The sequence below is a fragment of the Podarcis raffonei genome, chromosome 6 (assembly GCF_027172205.1).
Source record: "Podarcis raffonei isolate rPodRaf1 chromosome 6, rPodRaf1.pri, whole genome shotgun sequence".
In the NCBI taxonomy this organism is placed as follows: Eukaryota; Metazoa; Chordata; class Lepidosauria; order Squamata; family Lacertidae; genus Podarcis; species Podarcis raffonei.
Window position 1 is genome coordinate 51,827,198 of NC_070607.1, and position 19,355 is coordinate 51,846,552.

A 19,355-nucleotide genomic window follows, 5' to 3' on the forward strand; every position below is an offset into this window, starting at 1 on the left:
CTGACAATAAATGTTGGAAGTGTAAGGAAGCAGAGGGGACTTTCTTTCACCTCTGGTGGACATGCCCAAAGGTTAAGGCTTTCTGGGAAATGATTTACAATGAGTTGAAAAAGGTATTTAGGTATACCTTTCCCAAGAAACCAGAGGCCTTCCTGTTGGGCATGGTAGACCAGAAAGTGTTAAAGAAGGACAGAACTTTGTTTATGTATGCTAGTACAGCAGCAAGAATACTCATCGCAAAGAACTGGAAGACACAAGATTTACCCACGCTGGAGGAATGGCAGATGCAGTTGATGGACTACATGGAGATAGCTGAACTGACCGGCAGAATCCGAGATTGGGATGTAGAAACAATTGAGGTGGACTGGAAAAAGTTTAAAGACTACTTGCAAAAGTATTACAAACTGTATGAATCTTAAGACGGTGCATGATTTGGAAATGATACGCTTTAGCAATTATGATTAAGTAAATAGTAAACTAAGTGATAAAAGAGAAAAGGAGATAATATGAAATTGAACATGTTACGTTTATTTTAAAGGTATAAAAATTGTGACATAATACATTGAATATAGATACATAACATGTAAAAGTTACAATAAGGTATGACATAAGGTAACAAATTGCTGACATTGTTAATATAAAGAACGCAGAATCGGAAGGGGTGGGGAAGTCCAAGTTGGGATTTTTGTTAAAAAAAAAAAAAATGGTTTCTTGTAAACTCCTTATTTGTTTGTAATGTATAAAATTTGGAAAGAAACGTAATAAAAAATATTATAAAAAAAAAAAAAAGAAAGGAAGATCCGTGTGTTGCCTTTAGATGCAGATGGGAACCCATCTGTTTTGGACCATAACTCCCATCGGTCCCAGGCAGCATGCTCTGCGATTTGCAGCCAAAAACATATGAAGAGCACCAGGTTGGGGAAGCCTGGCTTAATGTGGAACGAATCCCTCACTTTTTCCAATATAGTAATCCTAAAGCTTATGGCTCATGCGGCTCCATTCCCTAGCCTCTCTGATCTATCTTATAAACATGCCCTTCTTCCTATAACTACTTAAGATCAAATGACTCAAAGCAAACGTTTTATTATCTATCTACAGTATTTTAGAAAGTTATTTGTTGTGCACCTCTTAAGATAGTGTAGCCAGATTTTGCATGATTATTCCTGAACTGAGATCAAGGAACAGGCTTTTGTCTGTGTTTGGATGACAACAACAAAATTTATACCCCGGATACAATTGGATGGTGTTTTGAATCGAGATGGCAGCATGAACCTTTCAAAACTGTGTGGGTTTTAAGTACTGATTTCAAAACTGCAATGACCTTTTGGTTTCTTAGAATTCCTGATTAATGCTGGGTATGAGGCTGCTAGTATTCAGTTATACCGTACTAGTCAATTGGCACCATATACTCAGACTCCATTAACACAAAGGTTCTATGAAATAAGTGGACATCAGCAGTGCATTTGTAAGTTCTCAGCCAAATCACCTTCCAGGGCATGCATCCAATTAATTGAAAATAAGATTCAATGACTGACAGACAGAACGACAGACAGACAATGTGTTCAGTGAGAATGAGGCTTCCTGACGTAGGACAGAATGTCCCTATTTCCATCTAAGAAATGTTAGGAGGGTATGTAACAGAAGGGGGCAGGAGTACAGGGCTGTGGGGAAAGTGGCTGGGGAGAACACCTGTCAGTGGGGTTATCAGACTGGGAGCATTAAGAAGGCCTCCTCCAACAGGCATCGGCCCAGCACACACAGAGAGAGTGCGCACAGAGATCTCCTGATCCTTCTAGAACTGCGAACCTCCCAAGATGTAGGAGTTTGCTACAGGAGGGGGGAGGATTTTGTGAGCAAAGCCAGCAGTTTAAAGAGCTTAAGTAGCAGGATGGAGAGAAGCATGATTAGCGGGTGCGATTCTGCTTGCCAGCACTTAAGGATTAAACTCACTCGTTCCCCACCTCAGTGAATTATCTTATTCCTCAGAAGAGCCAGGGCTGCACAGAGGAAAAAGGAAAGAGAGGAGTGCATTTTGTTCTTCATTTATCCCAGCCCTAGTGCCCAGAAACACAACTGTGCACAAGGGATATACCCCACCCCGTTTCAATGGCTGATGGTTGCTTCTAGCACTCTATGCAAACAGAAAAGCAAACAAAACCCAGAAGCTCACCATCTTCCCCTAATATGCTGAGCAGCTCATCTATTTTGGCCTTTGTGCCACTGTGTGTGTGGGGGGGGGTCACCTCACATTTTCACAAGCTCTGATGATGGCAAAGCCAGGCCTATGGGGCAGTTCATGTGAAAAGCACCAAAGCATTCCTTGAAGATGTTGTTGCATAGGCATGGTCCTCCTGCTATTCTCAGCCTATTGGGAGGGAGGAAGCTCTGCCACCTTTTCCTTGGTGAGCGAGAGAAGACTAGTGTCAGAATTCTGTACTCTTCCTGACTGTGTGGGGGAGAAGAGCAGTAAAGGAACAGAAATAGATGCATCTAATTACACATGCATTTCAGCGATGCCATCTCCATGGTCAGTCCCTGGGCGGCACCTGTTGGGGATAAATGTTATTAAGTTTACTGGGTTGTAGCTGCCAAAATGAGACTAGCTTGTACATTTGGGCCTCAACCAATTCTTAAGCCACCTGGGTCCAAACTATTGAGAAAAGATCCACCTGGAGTGTGTGGGTGCTTTGTATACTACTTTTTAAATTTCTGGTTAGTTTTAAGCTGTTAAATTAGGTTACTTTGCATTATTTTATACAAACTTGTGTGGATTGATTTTTTGGTAATTATTTATTAGTGTTATATTTCTAATTGTGTGTGTGTGTGTGTGTGTGTGTGTGTGAGAGAGAGAGAGAGAGAGAGAGAGAGAGAGAATGGCTATATTTGTTCACCCAATATGTTATGAACCACTTTGGGCACAATTTTGTGAGAAAATGGCATACAAATAAACTGATGGTGATGATCAGCTCTGAGCATTTGGAATATAAATTGAATGAATAATAACTATTAGTTTATTAATTAATCCCCCAACAGGCCTCCAAGGGGAGGAGCTGACTATGAGGCCTCCTTTGGGAATTAAATATCCTTGCCTAGTACATAGGTAGAGAGAGTTGTTAGCATCCAATCGTAAGAGTAGCCCTGTTCGATCAGAACAAAGGCCCATCGAAGGCAGGCCTTCTGCTTCACACAGTGGCCAACCAGATGTGAAAAGGAAGCTCAGAAGCAGTCGGAGTGGAATAGCTCACTCCTACTTGTGGTCCTTGGCAGCAGCTATTGAGAAACACGCACCTCCAATACTGAAAGTAGTATACAGAGCTATCATGACCCACAGCCATTGATAGCCTTATTTTTCATGTCATATCCCATTGAAGTTGGTGGTCATCCTTACACCTTATGGGGGGGGGGCAGCAAACTCCATAGTTTTAATTATGTCCATTTATCTGTCCTGAATCTCCCCACATTCAACTTAATTGGATGGCCTTAGGTTCCAATATTATAAGAGAGGGAGGAATGCTCATCCACATCCATTTTCTCTGTACCATGTACCACTTTATGAACCTCTATCCTTTCTGTCGCCTGCTCCTCACTCACCTATTTTTCTAAACTAAAAATCCCCAAACGTCGTAGCCTCTTCTCACTGGGGGAGCTGCTATGTTACATCCTCGTGTTGCATAAGCATCTTCCCCTACACCACACGGCGCCACAGCTTGGATTCAATGTTCTGCTTTGCCAGTCATTAATCTTTGCCATCTTGGGCTTTTATAATTGGATTTCCCAGGTCACATGGCGAGATAAAAAGCCCTCAAATCCACCGTAACAAAATTGGGTTACCCACGAAGACTTAGCAGGGAGTGGGGGAGGGGAAAAGAGCACAGAGCAAGGTGAAGAACTCTGATGCTACCTTCTTAGCAGTCTTGGACCAGCTGCCTTGCCGCTTGCAGCTGCGGAGCTAAGGCAGCTCCGTGGAATACCTTCTTCATCACCCTGGAGGATTCCACGTAAGATACTTTTATTTTGGTCTTTTTCATCTCCTCCACCCGGAAAAGGGTGAGTCAACCAATCTGAAGAGCTGGAACAAACCGAAGAGCTAGAGGGGCTTCAGGAACCAACGGAGGAGGAGGAGGAAGGAGAGGAAGAAGGAGACGGTGAGATGGGGAGTGGAGCAAGTGCAGAGGATAAGGAACTTGCCAAGAGGTCCAAAGAACTGGAAAAGAAGCTACAGGAGGATGCAGATAAAGAGGCAAAGACAGTCAAGCTGCTACTGCTCGGTAGGTGGGCTGTAATGAGATCTTGTAAGGGGTGGGCTGCAAAGGGAACACACCACTGGCAAGCAAAATGAGAAGGCAGCTCTCTCCAGGGCTTCCTATACTATCACACGTTTCCGAATGAAGAATTCCAAAGGGAAAACACAGCTATTCTGTACCAACAGCTGTGGATGGGAGAGGAAAGTGTTTCATCTCAGTAGGGTGCTGGTGGTAAAAATAATAAAAATGGGAAAGTGCCTTTCAGTTCTGATTTAACCATGACGCACATGGAATGAAGGCAGACACCCTCTGGTATGCCATTTTCCAAATTAGGCTTTTCCCTAACTATGGTTGACGTTGCTGCCAAGCAACAGATCACTACTGCCCAAATAGCCAAGGACCTTGAAATATGGCAGAGAAATAGCTTGTTTCAGCACACACCGAGAAACAGAATTCAAAAAATAAAAATAGAAAGTATGTTTTCCTAAGTAGCACCAGATGGTTCCTCATTAGCTTGATGACCTCCTAAGTCGGCCGATCAGCCGGAACTCAAGATCTCTCAGCCCATTGGCTAGAACAAGATGTCACAAACACCCCTCTCCAGCAAAGCAGTCTCAGGCACCACAGTTGTCAGAAGAGATTAAGTGCTTCCAAGGAGAGTCAATGGCTGGAGGAGAACAAGGAAAGCTATGGCCCATGTTATTTTTGAATGTGCAAAACCATGTCTCTCGCATTCAATCTCCCTTCACAAGAAGAGGTGGCAAATTGATCTGTCAGCCTTTTCACGGCCTTTTGGAAAAGAAGAGGAATGGAGCCTGACATAGGTCCCTATCCTCTCAAAGGTGGATATATAAACACCCTATCTAAAGGACATTAGGTATTCTCAATTGGCTCTGCCAAAATAATACACCCTGAACTTGCCCTTTAAGCCATCCTAACCTTATTTTCATCACCAGCCCATAAGGACAGTTGTGAGGCTCGAGAGATGAGGTTATAATGTGATAGTTATTTGCAGTCAAGTTTTCTTTGAATGAACAGCAAAGGCTTTTCAGATCCTTGGGTCTGTGGTGCTGAAGGAAAGGCATTGGTGTCAATCCAGGTTTGCTTTCTTATAGGACTTAGAAATGAATTCATGTTACAAAATTCAGCCTTTACTTGATAATAGCTATAGAAATTGAAAGCATTCTGTCTGTTTATATTGATGTTGACTTAGGCATTATCCTTTTGCTGAAAGAGTATTGATTGATTCCAGGTACCCTTTGTGCTTTGGGGTTGGTGTTCAGACCAGCAATGGAGGTTTGTCCCTATGTGGTTTCGGTGTCTATCCCCTGAACCTCTTGTCACTAAACATGAAAGGAGACCGGCAGAAGGCCAGCATCAAAATAGATTGACTTTCATTCTGGACAGCTTTACTGAGAGGCAAGAGTGGGTCCTCTCCCACCCCCCCCAAAGTTGTAATTCCATGCAATGCTGAACATTCCCACTTGATATCTTCAGACACCTTCAGTGATGCTTCATGTGCCCCTCAAAGCTGGTTATTGTCATAGACTGGCTGCTGACAATTACCGTATTTTTTACACCATAACACTCACTTTTTTCCTCCTAAAAAGTAAGGAGAAATGTCTGTGCGTGTTATGGAGGGAATGCCTACGGGTGGCATGCCTACGGATTTTCCTCCTCTAAAAACTACGTGCGTGTTATGGTCGAGTGCGTGTTATACAGCGAAAAATACGGTATTTAGTTTGGTGCGTGAGGTGGAGGGGAGACAAGTATGGGAGTATAAAATTATGCATTGTGCAGAGAAAATGGATAGAGGAAAGGTTTTGCACCTTCTCTCATAATACGAGAGTGACACTGAATGTCCAGAGATACAGGACAGATAGCAGGAAGTATTTTGCACAGCACATAAACTGCAGTATTTGCTAGCACAAGATGTGGTGATAGCCACCAACCTGGACAGCTTTGGAAGAGAATTAGAGAAGTTCATGAAAGATAAGGCAAACAATGCTTGCTCATCAATATGGCTGCATACTACCTACAGGATCAAAAGCAGCAGGCCATCTGAATAGCAATTGCTAGGGAGCCACAGCAGAACTGGAATATTACCCTCACCTTCTTCTGTCGGCTTACAATAGGCATCTGGTTGGCTGCTGTGAGAAGCAGGATGCCGAACTCAGTTAGCTCTTTGGTATAATCCATCAGGGCTCTTATGTTCTTATCTGTGGTTTTTGTGGCTGATGACTTTCCAAGTATAACAAGGATGTGCAGTGCTCCTAGAAGTGTACATCTTCCCAAGCTCCTGATTGCTGCACATATAAACTCATCTGAATGATGCCCTACCTGTGTGGCTCATAGCTGTGAGCTGTTTCCATAACCCAGGGATGGGGAATCTGTGGGCTACCAGATGTTGCTCTTTGCCATGAACTAATCTAGAATGTGAATTAGTGGGAAGAAAGTGACTAATGGAGATTTTACAGGAGGTGGCACAAAAGAAGTTTAAGACAAGAAAGCGCATGGTTAAAGAAAGTAGCTGGACATCTTGTAAAGTTGTGCGAGCTCAGTGAATTTTTGGAGTCCCGTAGTGGGTGACCGTAGGTGCAGTTGAGATGCAGAAACGAACAGCAGTGCACAGTTTATTACTGGGCAAAGGAAAGGGAACACCTTGTGCCAGCTCATTCAATAGTGGTCTGAAAAGCACAGGCTTCTCCAGACACAAAAGCCTAGAGGATATAGGAACACAGATGTCACACCCAGGCCAGAAAGCCTGTTCACCCACCCAGCCCCTGAGAATTCAAAGATCAAGATAAAAGCACCTCTGGCATTCTACATGCAGCAGGAAAAGATGTTGCCACTCCCGCCTTTTAGCTCAGCTAAGTCAAAGTTTGAGAAATTAGAAACCACTGCTATTAGGAGCAGTGGGTTGCATGGAAACTCCTCCTGCATGGGAAAGAAGCAGGATCCCATGTGCTTGCTCCAACAAAATGGCTTCTTGCAATAAACCTTCCACCGGAAGAAAAAAAAAGAAGAGCATAGGTCAAATAGCTGATGTAGCATATATCAAATGTGCAGATAGCTTGTGCTTGCCTGCCACTGTGCAACATGGGTTCCTTCAGGTGACAGCAGGGAGGTTAGGATCAGGGTAATTAAGTCCTAATTCTAAGCAGCTTCCTGTTTTGGAATAAGCAGCTTAAGGTGATGAGATGAGGAAACATACTGTGGCTGCTGAAGAAGACTGAAGGGCAAGCGAAGAAGATAACTGTTGAGAAGTAGAGCTGGGTGGGGAACCTCAGGCCCTTTATCTGGCCCTTGGAATTCCCATCAGACCCATACCTCCTTTCCAGCCTTTCTCTGCACCCTTCCTTGTGCTTTTGACTAGCTGGAATGTGTCCCTGAAGTATGATAGTAGTCAATTGCCAGGATGGAGGTGGAGGTGTGTATGTGTAGCAACCTCTTGACTACTGTTCAAGCATCTGATCTGTTGCTCCACCCACTTTGGCCTCTGGCTCCACCCACCACTGAGGGCTGCCCATAAGGCAATGCTGCCCTCAGGCTGAAAAAGCTTCCCTACTCCTGAAAAAGTGAGCACCTAAAGAACACACACTTCTAAGCCAGCACATCTAAAACGCAAATATCTACTGATGTGAGGTAAAATATGAATCAGTCCCAGTGGAAGTTACTATTATGAATCTACTTTGCAGCGGTGAGAAGGCCTCTGTAACTAAGCCAATTTTAAAACATAATTGGGACTATATTGTTGCCTTTTTAAAAATAGCCCACATTGGCTCCAGGTTGTCTCAACTTAGGGCTGTTGGCCGTCACTAGAATTGGAATACCTGTAGGTGGAGGTATGGTTTGATACAAACGTGGAGAGGGGCATTTATAGTGTAATCCTATGCAGAAGTAAATCCTATTGATTTCAATGGGGTTTATTCACAGGAAAGAAGGTATAGGAATGTGGTTCACAAGTGTGCCCTACTTAGCAAAACCCAGATACTTCCCTTAAATGAAAAAGTTGTCTAGACAACTATCTTGAAGGACTGATTTTTTTGTGTTTAGTTCTAGTACAGAAGGGTGAGGAACCTTCCAGAAGTTGTTGGGATTCAACTCCAATACACAGTCTGATTTGGCCCTAGGGGTAGTAATGTACATGGGGTATTTCCAGCTGACAATAAATTCATGCATCATTAATTCAATATGGGAGTAATGCTAGCTCCCATGCAACATCAGCTCCCATGTAACAGAAGTGATGGTGGCCTTGCCCAGAGGGCAATGGTAGCTGATCCTCATTAGGACTGGTAGGGCGGAAGGCAGATGTGCCAACAGTAGGTGGAGCCAGAGGCAAGGACAGGCAGAGCAACGGCCTGATTGGTTGCACTGAACAAGACAGGCAGGTAGGGGGTGGCTTCTGGGGCAGACTGAGGTGGAGGGGCTATTCCCCATTCGCCTATTAGACCAGCCTCCATTGCTGAAGGGGGATATCTGTACTCTGGTTTGCTGACTGGGGTTAGCCTAATTGGCACATCAGTAAAGTGCTGAACCTGCAAATAAAATATAAAAGTAGGGGTGCCAGTTGAGCGGCAGTGGAGATGGTGTCCCTCCCTGATTCCAGGCCACATATTCCATGGGAGCACCCCATCTACAAGTTTACTGGGCAGCTTTTTTTGGAACTAGATCCAGGAGCAAACCTTGGAACCATGCTGTGAACTGCTCCTGCGCACCTGCCAGGGGTGATATTCAGCATAGGCCTGGCCTACCTAGTAATTTCAAAGGCTGGTCTTAGTTTACCAAGTCATTGTTGGCTTCAGTATTTACCGTATTTTTCGCCCCATAGGACGCACCGGCCCATAGGACGCACCAAGTTTTTTTGGGGGGAAATAAAGGAAAAAAAATTATTTCCCCCCCAGGCGCTTGTGGGGCCGGCTGTCCCCGGAGCTTGCGGGGCAGGCAGTGGGGAGAAGCGCTCTTCTCCCCACCGCCCGCCTGCAGAACAGGTCCAGGGACAGCGGGAAGACGCGCTGCACCTCCCAGCTGTCCCCAGAGCTTGCGGGGCAGGCAGCAGGGAGAAGTGCTCTTCTCCCCGCCGCCCGCCTGCAGACCAGGTCCGGGGACAGCGGGAAGACGCGCTGTGCCTCCCCACTGTCCCCGGAGCTTGCGGGGCTGGCGGCGGGGAGAAGCATGCGTCTCCCCGCCGTCAGCCTCCAAACCACATTTGGAGGCCGTCAGCCTCCAAACCACCCGGGAGACAGCGGGATGGCGGTGTTCCGCTTCCCCGCTGTCCCCCGACCTTGTGGGGCTGGCGCTGCAGCTCTCCTGAAGCCTGGAGAGCGAGAGGGGTCGGTGTGCACCGACCCCTCTCGCTCTCCAGGCTTCAGCGAAAGCCTGCATTCGCCCCATAGGACGCACACAAATTTCCCCTTCATTTTTGGAGGGGGAAAAGTGCGTCCTATAGGGCGAAAAATACGGTAACCTTCTACTTGTGCTGGGTTAACAGACAGCAATAGAAATGTTTTGGGGAGAGAGAGAGAGAAAGAGATACTGAGATCGCCTCATCTCTTGACCTGGGTGCTTAAGGCTGAATGCCAGCCTGTGAGGAACCACAATTTGTCTGTGGCCTCATATCATCTGTAGACAGTCTACTTTCTCCTTGAGTTAGATATAATTCCACAACTACTCGATTTTGGAATCTGAAATGGCACCCTAGGATAGAGTTGTGTTTCTTACTACTAGTGATTTCACAAGCAGAATCCAAGAGCTGCCATGACAATCATACAATCAAATTATTGAGTGCATTTAGCATACTAGCTTTCTCTCTGTGTGTGTGTGAGAGAGGGGGGGGGAGATGGACAAAAAGAGAGATATCAGTGAGAAATAACCAAGAATAGCCAGGTGAGGATAAGAAAGAATCTTCCTGTCAGGGCACTTTGCCATCTAAAGAATAGGAACAGTGTACACTGCAAGCACCAAGACCACAAATCCTTATTAGACTGAAGTTTTGTCTCCTAAACAGTTCATGCACAATACTGGGAGGAAACCTAAGGCATTTCAGAAATGAAAAATCAAAATATTAAAGCAGCCAGCCAAAATATTAATTCCAGCCTCCACTGGATCAAAGAGCTTCTATGATTGGTTGCAATGGGGGCGGGGGGACCAATGGCTAAAATGTTTTGATTTGAAAGGCAGTTAAATTGAACTTTTAATCTACTCCTTGATGATACCTGATGGGTGCTTATTTTTATATTTTTCATTACAAATATTGTGTATGTGCTTTTAAAATTCTATTTTCCCTCTCTGATTATTTGCGGGGGGTTATTGGGTTGTTCTTGTTTTTATTTTGATTATGCATTTTGTGTTTTTATATTGTGATTTTATCCTGTGAACTGCCCTGAGGCCTGTGGGTATGGGCGGTATATAAATATAATCAATACTGTAATAATAATAATAATAATAATAATAATAATAATAATAATAATAGGTGGATACAGAAGGATCTGCTATATGAAAGAGGCTGTGTTGCTAAGCCCAGCATGGGGAGGCCCAGCAGAATGATTTGGCCTCTATCCAAATCCATTCCCTTGGTAACTTCCTTAGTAATTACTTTGCCTCTTTATTCTTAATGCATGTCGTAGGAACACTCCCAGCATTTCCTCTTTTGCTTTCTTGCCTGACATCCTGGAAATGGCACAATCCATACCCTTTTGCAAGGAATACTGCATTACCAAAGGCTTTCTACTTATAGAGACTGACGTAGTTGCACGGGGGGGACGGACCAGATTCCTCCAACTGTCTGCACTGTTCCTTTAACATGCATCCCCTGAGAGGCTCGCATAATGCTTTCTGTTCCAGCAATAACTGAAACATATTTAACACTTTATTAGCAAGGCTGTGTCTTCTTCCGTGCAAGATCTCTTCAAAAAATCAACACCAGCATCTTTAGTAGATACTCCAAGAAGCACACAATGCTGCTCAGATCCGAACTATTTTAGATTTTAAAAGTTTTTGGGGGTTTTTTAAGAAAAAAAATGTTTACCCCAGCATAACTGCAGCAAGACACAAGTAGACAGGGCATCTTCTCTCTCTAAAACAAAAAAAACCAAAGCCTCAAGATAAACATGGAAAGTGTCTGAAGTATCTGTGTCCAAGAGTATATTCCCTAGTGGAAGATTTGCAACAAACATCCCATGTCATTGGCACCCCTCTTCATGCCAATAGGTCTCTCTAAAGATGTCCTTGTATAGCCAGAGAGTGTAAAGTGCATTTCTTTCAATTTCCATATTGAATGCAACAAAAACAATTTATCAATAAAATTATCTCTTTCGGAATGGTATCTCTAAGTTCCAGTTGTTTGGTGGATTTCTCCATGAGAGTTGCCACCCAGACCTGCACAGCTACATTTCCAAAGAGATGTACTCTAAAGTCTGATGGGAAATTTTCTTGCACTTATTTCAAGCTCTAAAAAAAAATCATACAAATAATGAACTGCTCCCACTCTCTTTTCTCATCAATGAAATAGACACGACTGGTCAGACTGGCAAACAACAGCAGCTCTTTCATTGGCCTATGAAGGAAAAAAGCAGGCATTTTCTAGTTAGCAGCTGGAGCAGTGATTTTGTGCTTAGCAGTTTGCATCAAGAGGCTTTACACATTACATTTTCAGCAGGGACACGTTACATGTTCCCGGTAACTCCTTGCTCTTCTAATCTGTTGTAATTACAGTGGTACCTCGGGTTAAGTACTTATTTCGTTCCGGAGGTCCGTTCTTAACCTGAAACTGTTCTTAACCTGAAGCACCACTTTAGCTAATGGGGCCTCCTGCTGCCGCCGCACCGCCAGAGCACGATTTCTGTTCTCATCCTGAAGCAAAGTTCTTAACCCGAGGTAATATTTCTGGGTTAGCGGAGTCTGTAACCTGAAGCATATGTAACCCGAGGTACCACTGTAGTGTATACACCATTTTAGAGAGAGAGAAATGTAGCTTCTTCAAGTGTTAGTTTCAACTCATATATGGTAACATTTAACTGCAAAAACAGAAAGGCTGCTGAGGGGCGGGTTCCATTTTATAATAGTTTCACATATTTTTGTTTCAACTCCCTGCAAATAAAAAGACAAGGAAATTAGTCTGAGGGATTCAAGGCCAATCTGTTCCTTACTGTGCTAGTTTTCAGTTAGCAGGGATTGTGTGGGTGTTTTTAACACAGGAGAACATTAAATCATTGAATCCTCACCTATAATCTGAAGCAACAAAACCGTTTCTACCTTAGAACATTAGACTGTAACTACGGAAGAGAATGGAGGGGGTCAGGGATTGAAGGAAAACTGAAACAGGTATATTCTTATTCCTTAGCAAATATTCTAAAATATATTGATGTTTAGGAGGGAGAGAAAAATGTGAGCTAACTTGTCCTCTGTTCATAGTCCCTACCTGTGGAATCTTAATTGAGAGCATGTTGAAACTCTGCAAAGGAATTCTATGGAGGATAGTATTTTAAACTTTGTTGTGCTATGCAGTAATGCTAGGAAGGAAAGACGGGGAGGGAGGAGAGGGGGAATGGAAGCAAGACTAACACCATATCTTCTGAAACTGTTTGCCACATCATTCTTCTGCATGTGTGGATTAGGCCCAATCAATAAAGTAGTCTTTCAGAATAATTTCATAGGGAGAGAAAAAATATTACTGGTACATATTATTGGTTGATGTAGAAATAATATATGAAGGAGTCAGGTCCAACAGCAACAGGCTTTACTGCAGTTATAAATAAAGTTGTAGACAGGTCTTCAACTTGAATTAGGAATGCTTCAGTATTCAGGGTAGGATGTCTTTTAATAGGCCAGGACTCCTCTTTGGGATATATATCAAGACACATCAAACAATGCACACACCACCCTGCTCATATTACTAAGCAAGCCTTTGCCCTCCCAGATATCTGGGACTGGACTTCAATGCTGGGTTGACCCTCAGTTACTGCACAAAGAATGGGATGTGTGGTATTGCCAAGATGCAGGGTAATAGTGAGCAACAACGCATGTCTCAAGCTCTTTGGGCTGTCGAGTTTGCTAGCCTATGCTCGTGTTCCCCACAATGTGTAATTTCCTCTCTCTCCCCCCCCCCAAACCACCATGCCCACCTTACATCCCATCCATCACTTTCAAAATGTCAAGTTAAAAATCTGAATTAGGTGCACAAAATTGCAAAACACCACCTTTCAGAAAGCCAGCTGGATATAAGCATCAATGAAGTGTGCCAATTTGACTTATCTAATATCATCTGCAGTTTCTAAAGCTTCTGTATAAATACTGCTGTATCATTTACCCTAGGTGTTGCTTAAGGAGGTGTGCAGCTATCTTGCTCAAGCAACTAACTGTCCACGTGAATAGTGCATCCATATGTGCATCAGAGGAGGAGGTGGTGATCACTGATGTTCCTCCACAAACACGAAGCCACATGTCCCCTCTGATCTTATGTCACCCATATGAATAGACCACGGGCATTTATTTGCGTAAGCCTGGTGACCTAATGTCTGAACTGGGGAACTTGGCAATGGAAAGACATTCCAGTAAGAAAATATAAAATAGTTAAGTGCCAAGACAAAACGACCCCTGTCTTTTTGCAAAGTGATCTGCACGTGTATCTTTCCTCATATTCTGCCATTAATCTGTTTCCTTTTACTTCTTCCAGGTGCTGGAGAGTCAGGCAAGAGTACAATTGTCAAACAGATGAAGTGAGTATTGCCTTCTAGACTGGGGACCAAGAGCCCTAAAAACAGGGGCGTCCTTCAGCCCTTTCCTCCTTCGTTGCTATCCCACACCAACCCAGAGTAGCACATTTAGAGGCTGTTGTTGGCAACAGGACTGAGCTGGGACAAATAACTTAAACAGATTATGGAAGGCTTAAAACACAAATAAAAATAGCATTTAGTTAAAAGCAAGCTAGGGCAACATGGAATAACTGCTTCACAAGCTGATCCTGAGCAGGATAAGGAAGAAATAATGCTTTATATGCTATAGCACAGAGATGGGGAACCTATTGCCCTCTAGATGTTGCTGGACTACAACTCCCGTCATCCCTGACCATTGGCCATGCTGACTGGGACTAATGGGAATTGTAGTCCACAACATCTGGAGGGCGCCAGATCCCCAGTTCCTGCTATAGCGGATTCATTGACTAATCTACATTAATTTCCCTGCACATGGTTTTAGTAATCCTCATAATAATAAGCCTGCAATAAAGGCTGTTGACAAAGTCCATAGTGTCAGATTTCTAAGCCCTGTGGCTTATGAACTGACAAACAAACAGCAAAAGATGAATGCAGTTCTGTTACTCTTCCTTTAGTAGCCTTTAGTATTCCCTGGGATACTCAAAACTTTCTGGGAACTTAGATTTAACACCAGAGTGAAAGTGCAAACCATACAGGAAGAGGCATCTTAAACTGTACCAGTAACCAATGTGACTACACCCACACCCACCCACCCACCCACCTACCCTACTCATGAATTTCAACAATAGAAAAGTGACCTACAAACTTAACGGCCATCATTTAATACACAGGCCTTCAGTGGAAGGGCAGCTAATTATATATCATGAGGCATCTTGGCAACATTTTCCTACAAGTCCATTATAGATGATGACCTTATACATCATATCTGTCCATGTATCTAGAACTTGCAGCCTTCACATTCAAGTAACATACAAATAAAACTCAAGGCCTTTCAATGGGACAGGCAGTATTCTCATTTTTGCTGCACAATTAATGGGAGCCATTTATTGTTCTGGGGAAATGTCAAAACTGCTGCCCCAAAGAGTACAATCAGGCACGGGGCAAAATGTGTTCCTCACCCAGACATGGTCATCTCAGCCAACGTGATTTGGGGCAGGTTTAACTCTGTGATGTCTTAGATTATGGTCCTTTTAAAAAACTTTCTTCCCCCAAAGCAAATAATAAATGGCATCTCTATAAAATGGGTAGATCTTCTCAAGAAGATCCAGAGTGGTTATTTCATCTATGGCAACTGTTCTCTCCCCCCCCCCCTTCTTACCCAGGATTATCCATCAAGATGGTTACACGGAAGAAGAATGTTTGGAGTTCAAAGCAGTTATTTATGGCAACATCTTGCAGTCCATCTTGGCCATCATCAGAGCCATGACCACCCTGGGGATTGATTATGCGGATTCAAGCCGAGCAGTTAGTATCCTTGTGCATGACAGCAGCATGTTTTCGTTGAGCGAATGAGGATCTCTGGAAAAGGGGAGGGCCAAGGCATTTGCAGCTACAATGTGGCTGATGTGCTAAAAAGGGACCTGCTATTAAAGTCTGTTTATTTGTGTTCAAGGTCAATATGTATAATCATACAACAGGAATGCCATTGCCGCTAGATACGTTTCCTATCTTTATTTCCATGGGATGTTCTGAAGAAAAATAGGTAGGAAAGGACAGGTGGAATATCCAAGCACCAGAAAAGTAAGAGTTAGTGCAACTGTGATCTCAATGCACTGTGCTGCACACTTCATAAGATATCAAAAAGAGATAGATTTGAGCTTCAGCCTCAAGTCGAAGCAGCTGTGGGATGATGCCACCTGGTGGCTAAAGACCACTTTTCAAGAGCAGTAGCCATAGATTCACCGGAGCTGTAACTCAGCAGTAGAGCAGCTGGTTTGCATGCAGAAGGTCCCCAGCATCTCTGGAATGGGTTGGGAAAGATTCTCTTGTATGAGATACTGGCGAGGGCACTGCCAGTCAGTGCAGGCAATTTGGAGAGAGATGAACAGCTGGTCTGACTCTGTATAAGGCAGCTTCCTTCGCTCCTAGAATTATGGTGTCAGAATAAGACCTCCAGTGGTACCTAGGCTGTGGCCCCTGTTGCACTTTACCTTCTCCTACCTAACACCATTAATGGTGAGAATCAAAGTACTTACTGAAAAGGGTAAGAGTGAGAGTGTGCTGGGACACCACCCAACGCATGATGTTTCTGGAAAGATGCCATGTTGGAGCAGATCACCACACAGAAGGTGCCAAGATGATAGCACACACACCTGCATCCATGTGGAGTAGTAATGTGGAAGCACAGACACATTTCTAGACCAGCTTTCCCACTACATGTTACAGCTTAAATCATCCCCAGCAGATGCTTACTGTATTTGCACCTTCTCATAATACTTCGCAAGAAATGCTCAACTTGAGAAACCATCGACCAACCATAGGAGGTTTTTCGTTGTTTTTTAAATCTCCAGACCAAAGTTGATGTGTTGCAATTTGGACTTTTTCTTCACTTGTCAATAATGGCCCTGGGAAACAACTGTTCCTCCTTTTTTTTAATGCATTGTTGTCCTCTGATTTGATGCATGCCCAATAAGAAGACCTCTGCAAAGTCAGAAAGGAGGAAATTATGAAGTGCCCAAACTGTGCGGCTAAAAACAGGTTGTGAGGGTGAAAAATACAAACACTTGACTATGAGGTTCTGACATACCCTTGTCACCAAGGAAACCACAGTCTCCTTACAGGCTTTGTATCTTTACAGGATGAGGGGCGACAGCTGTTCAACTTGGCTGACTCCATCGAAGAAGGAACCATGCCTCCAGAGCTAGTGGACTGTATAATCAAACTCTGGAAGGATGCAGGTGTTCAGGCCTGCTTTGAGCGAGCCGCTGAGTACCAGCTGAATGACTCTGCTGCCTAGTAAGTTGGTCCCTGTGGAAGCATATTGGGGAGGGGAGAGGCAATATTACCAGCACAAGGGGTTGTGGCAGGGGGACTTCAGAGAGAGAGAGAGAGAGTGCCATGCATTTATATAGTACATTTCAGCTTTAGCTAGTGCCCTCCAGATATTTTTGACTACAAATCCCATCAGCCCCAAACATATGTAGCACACAAAGCAAATGAACTTGCCCCGTCAGGCTTCTCCATCTTTTGAAATGCAGCAAGCTTCTGCAGATCACTTCTTTCCTTGTGCCTTACCATAGCGTTCCATTCAATGCTGCACAAGAGCTCTACTTGTACAACTAGACTTTTCCCTCCTCCTCTCTCCCCATGCTTTGGAAGGACCCCCAATCCTCCAGAGCAGATCTTGAGGATGGAGAGGGTGAGGATAGAGATGGAAGAGTAAGCTCCGTTGTGCAAGCGGAAGTCTGCTGTGGGAATGCAACAGGAACCCTGCATGCAACCCACGATCTCCAAGCCGGTAGAACCCTTCCCATAGATGATAAGCAGCATGGGAGTCACTTCCCTGCAGAGAGATCCCACATCACTGGAGAGAGGGTGTGAATGCAGCAACATGGGTAAGACTAGTCATTTAAGTCTTTTGCACCTCACTGGCACTCGACAGGGTTGAAATCCACCATTTGGCTGGGCTGTTCATACTTCCCAGGAGTGTGGGATCAACTCACAGGAAAGAGGCTCCCATGCAACTGGCGAGTATGGATAAGAGAGGTGACCCCACCCAACATGTGTGTTAAGATGCTCTTTGCTTGAAGTGAAGAAGAACAGGAGCATGACAAATGGTCCCTAGTCTGCAGACCTCCAGTGCCACATCACTCCAGGGTGCTCTGCAGTTGTGCCACCACAACCAAGCCTTCTAACAATGCAACTGGAAGCTTAGGGCAGGTTAGATGTGCACTGCCTACTTGCTTTCTGCTGTACACTTCTTAGGGCAGTTTAGGGCCTGGGGAACCAAAAGCGCTGGCTATGCCCACAGTAAATATAATGGCTGCCAATTTCCTTGTGGAGCAATTGACCAGGAGCCATCCCTTTCTATTTTTGCTAGCTCTGTTGGCGGAAGTTTGAAACAGAGGTCTATCCTAGCCATGACCAAAGGGCCTTGTATGTTTTTCTGGCAAAAGCAAACAGCTGCAGATTTAAACAGATCCAACCAAATACAACAGCCCAATAAACTGCAAATTAGTAACCCACAACAATTGCACAATTCTTGCAGTACCTCAGAGAAGCAGAGAGCCCTGGTAAATGTTTGCATGTGTTCTAAGCCACTGCATTAGCAGAGACAGTATTGCTGCTGGAGTCCTCTTTAACCTGTTACTCTCCATTTTTGTACAAGCAGAACAAGCCATTTCCTAGCTGCTCACATATGGTTTTCTGTGCATATAATATACACAGCACCTAACACTTCCAACCATTTGGCTCTAGACAAGTCAAGGGGAATTACATTCAGCCAAAATGATGCAGTGGTCCGATCGTGCAAGATCTGGGTTCAACACCTTGCTAAGCCATGAAGACTCCAGATGGCTTTGGGGAAGAGTCACTCGGCCTCAGCTTCCCATCTGGAAAATTGGGAGTACAAATAGTGGTTTACCTCCCCAATTTGTGAGGATGAACAATTTATTACAAAGCCCCCACATGTGCTGTAGATGTTACAGCATTACTTCTCCATTTCCTTCTGCAGCTACCTGAACCAACTGGATAGGATATGTGCTCCCGGCTACCTCCCCAACGAACAGGATGTATTGCGATCACGAGTTAAGACCACAGGTATCATAGAGACAAAGTTCGGTGTCAAAGACCTCAACTTCAGGTGAGAAAGAAAACCCTTCTAGGTAGCCCTCCTTGTTCTTTATTCAATCATAGCACATTCCATATGTTTCATCTGCCAAATGGCAACATGGATAAACTCTGTTTATCTTAAAGATTGTCTCCTCCTGTATATGCCTCTGTGTACCAAGTACACTATGCTTTATTCTCATGTGTGAAGTCCTACTCACTGTGCCACTACAGCAAAGAAGTATAGCAGGGCCTTCTTAGTTGTGTCCCCTTACTCTTATGGGATGCCCTTCCCAAGGAAGCCTGCGTGGCCCCATCACTGAGTGCCCTCAGTTCTCAAAATGGTCTGTGGCTTCTATGATTTTTATATTTACTGTCTCTCTGCAGCAACCATAGGAGTTATTTCCCCTTTTAATTGACCTCAGCTTGATTTTTGTTGGTGGAGCTATTCTACATATTCTGTTTTGCTACTTTTAGCCTTCTGATTTCTCTTTGGACATTTACTGTTTCAATGGTTGCTTGTTAGCTATTTCCCTGAAGATCAAAAGGGATATACATTTTTTCTAAATAAATATTTTGCCAATCTGTGTCAGTTTTACATTTCTGGTATTATCTTCAAGTTTTTGTCTGA

General features: G+C 44.0%; 1 protein-coding gene across 2 annotated transcripts in view; it reads left to right on the forward strand.

Moving 5' to 3' along the window:
• GNAT2 (G protein subunit alpha transducin 2) overlaps window positions 1-19,355 on the forward strand; it is a 30,452-nt gene that overhangs the window by 6,928 nt on the left and 4,169 nt on the right. Inside the window, exons 1-5 of one of the 2 annotated variants that reach the window (XM_053392833.1) lie at window positions 3,889-4,268; window positions 13,918-13,960; window positions 15,280-15,421; window positions 16,755-16,912; window positions 18,630-18,758. In XM_053392833.1, the coding sequence (XP_053248808.1) occupies window positions 4,151-4,268; window positions 13,918-13,960; window positions 15,280-15,421; window positions 16,755-16,912; window positions 18,630-18,758 (590 nt within the window). In that variant the 5' untranslated portion in view covers window positions 3,889-4,150. Of the gene's footprint in view, window positions 1-3,888; window positions 4,269-13,917; window positions 13,961-15,279; window positions 15,422-16,754; window positions 16,913-18,629; window positions 18,759-19,355 lie in introns of those variants that run through there. The other variant, XM_053392835.1, reaches the window with a different exon arrangement.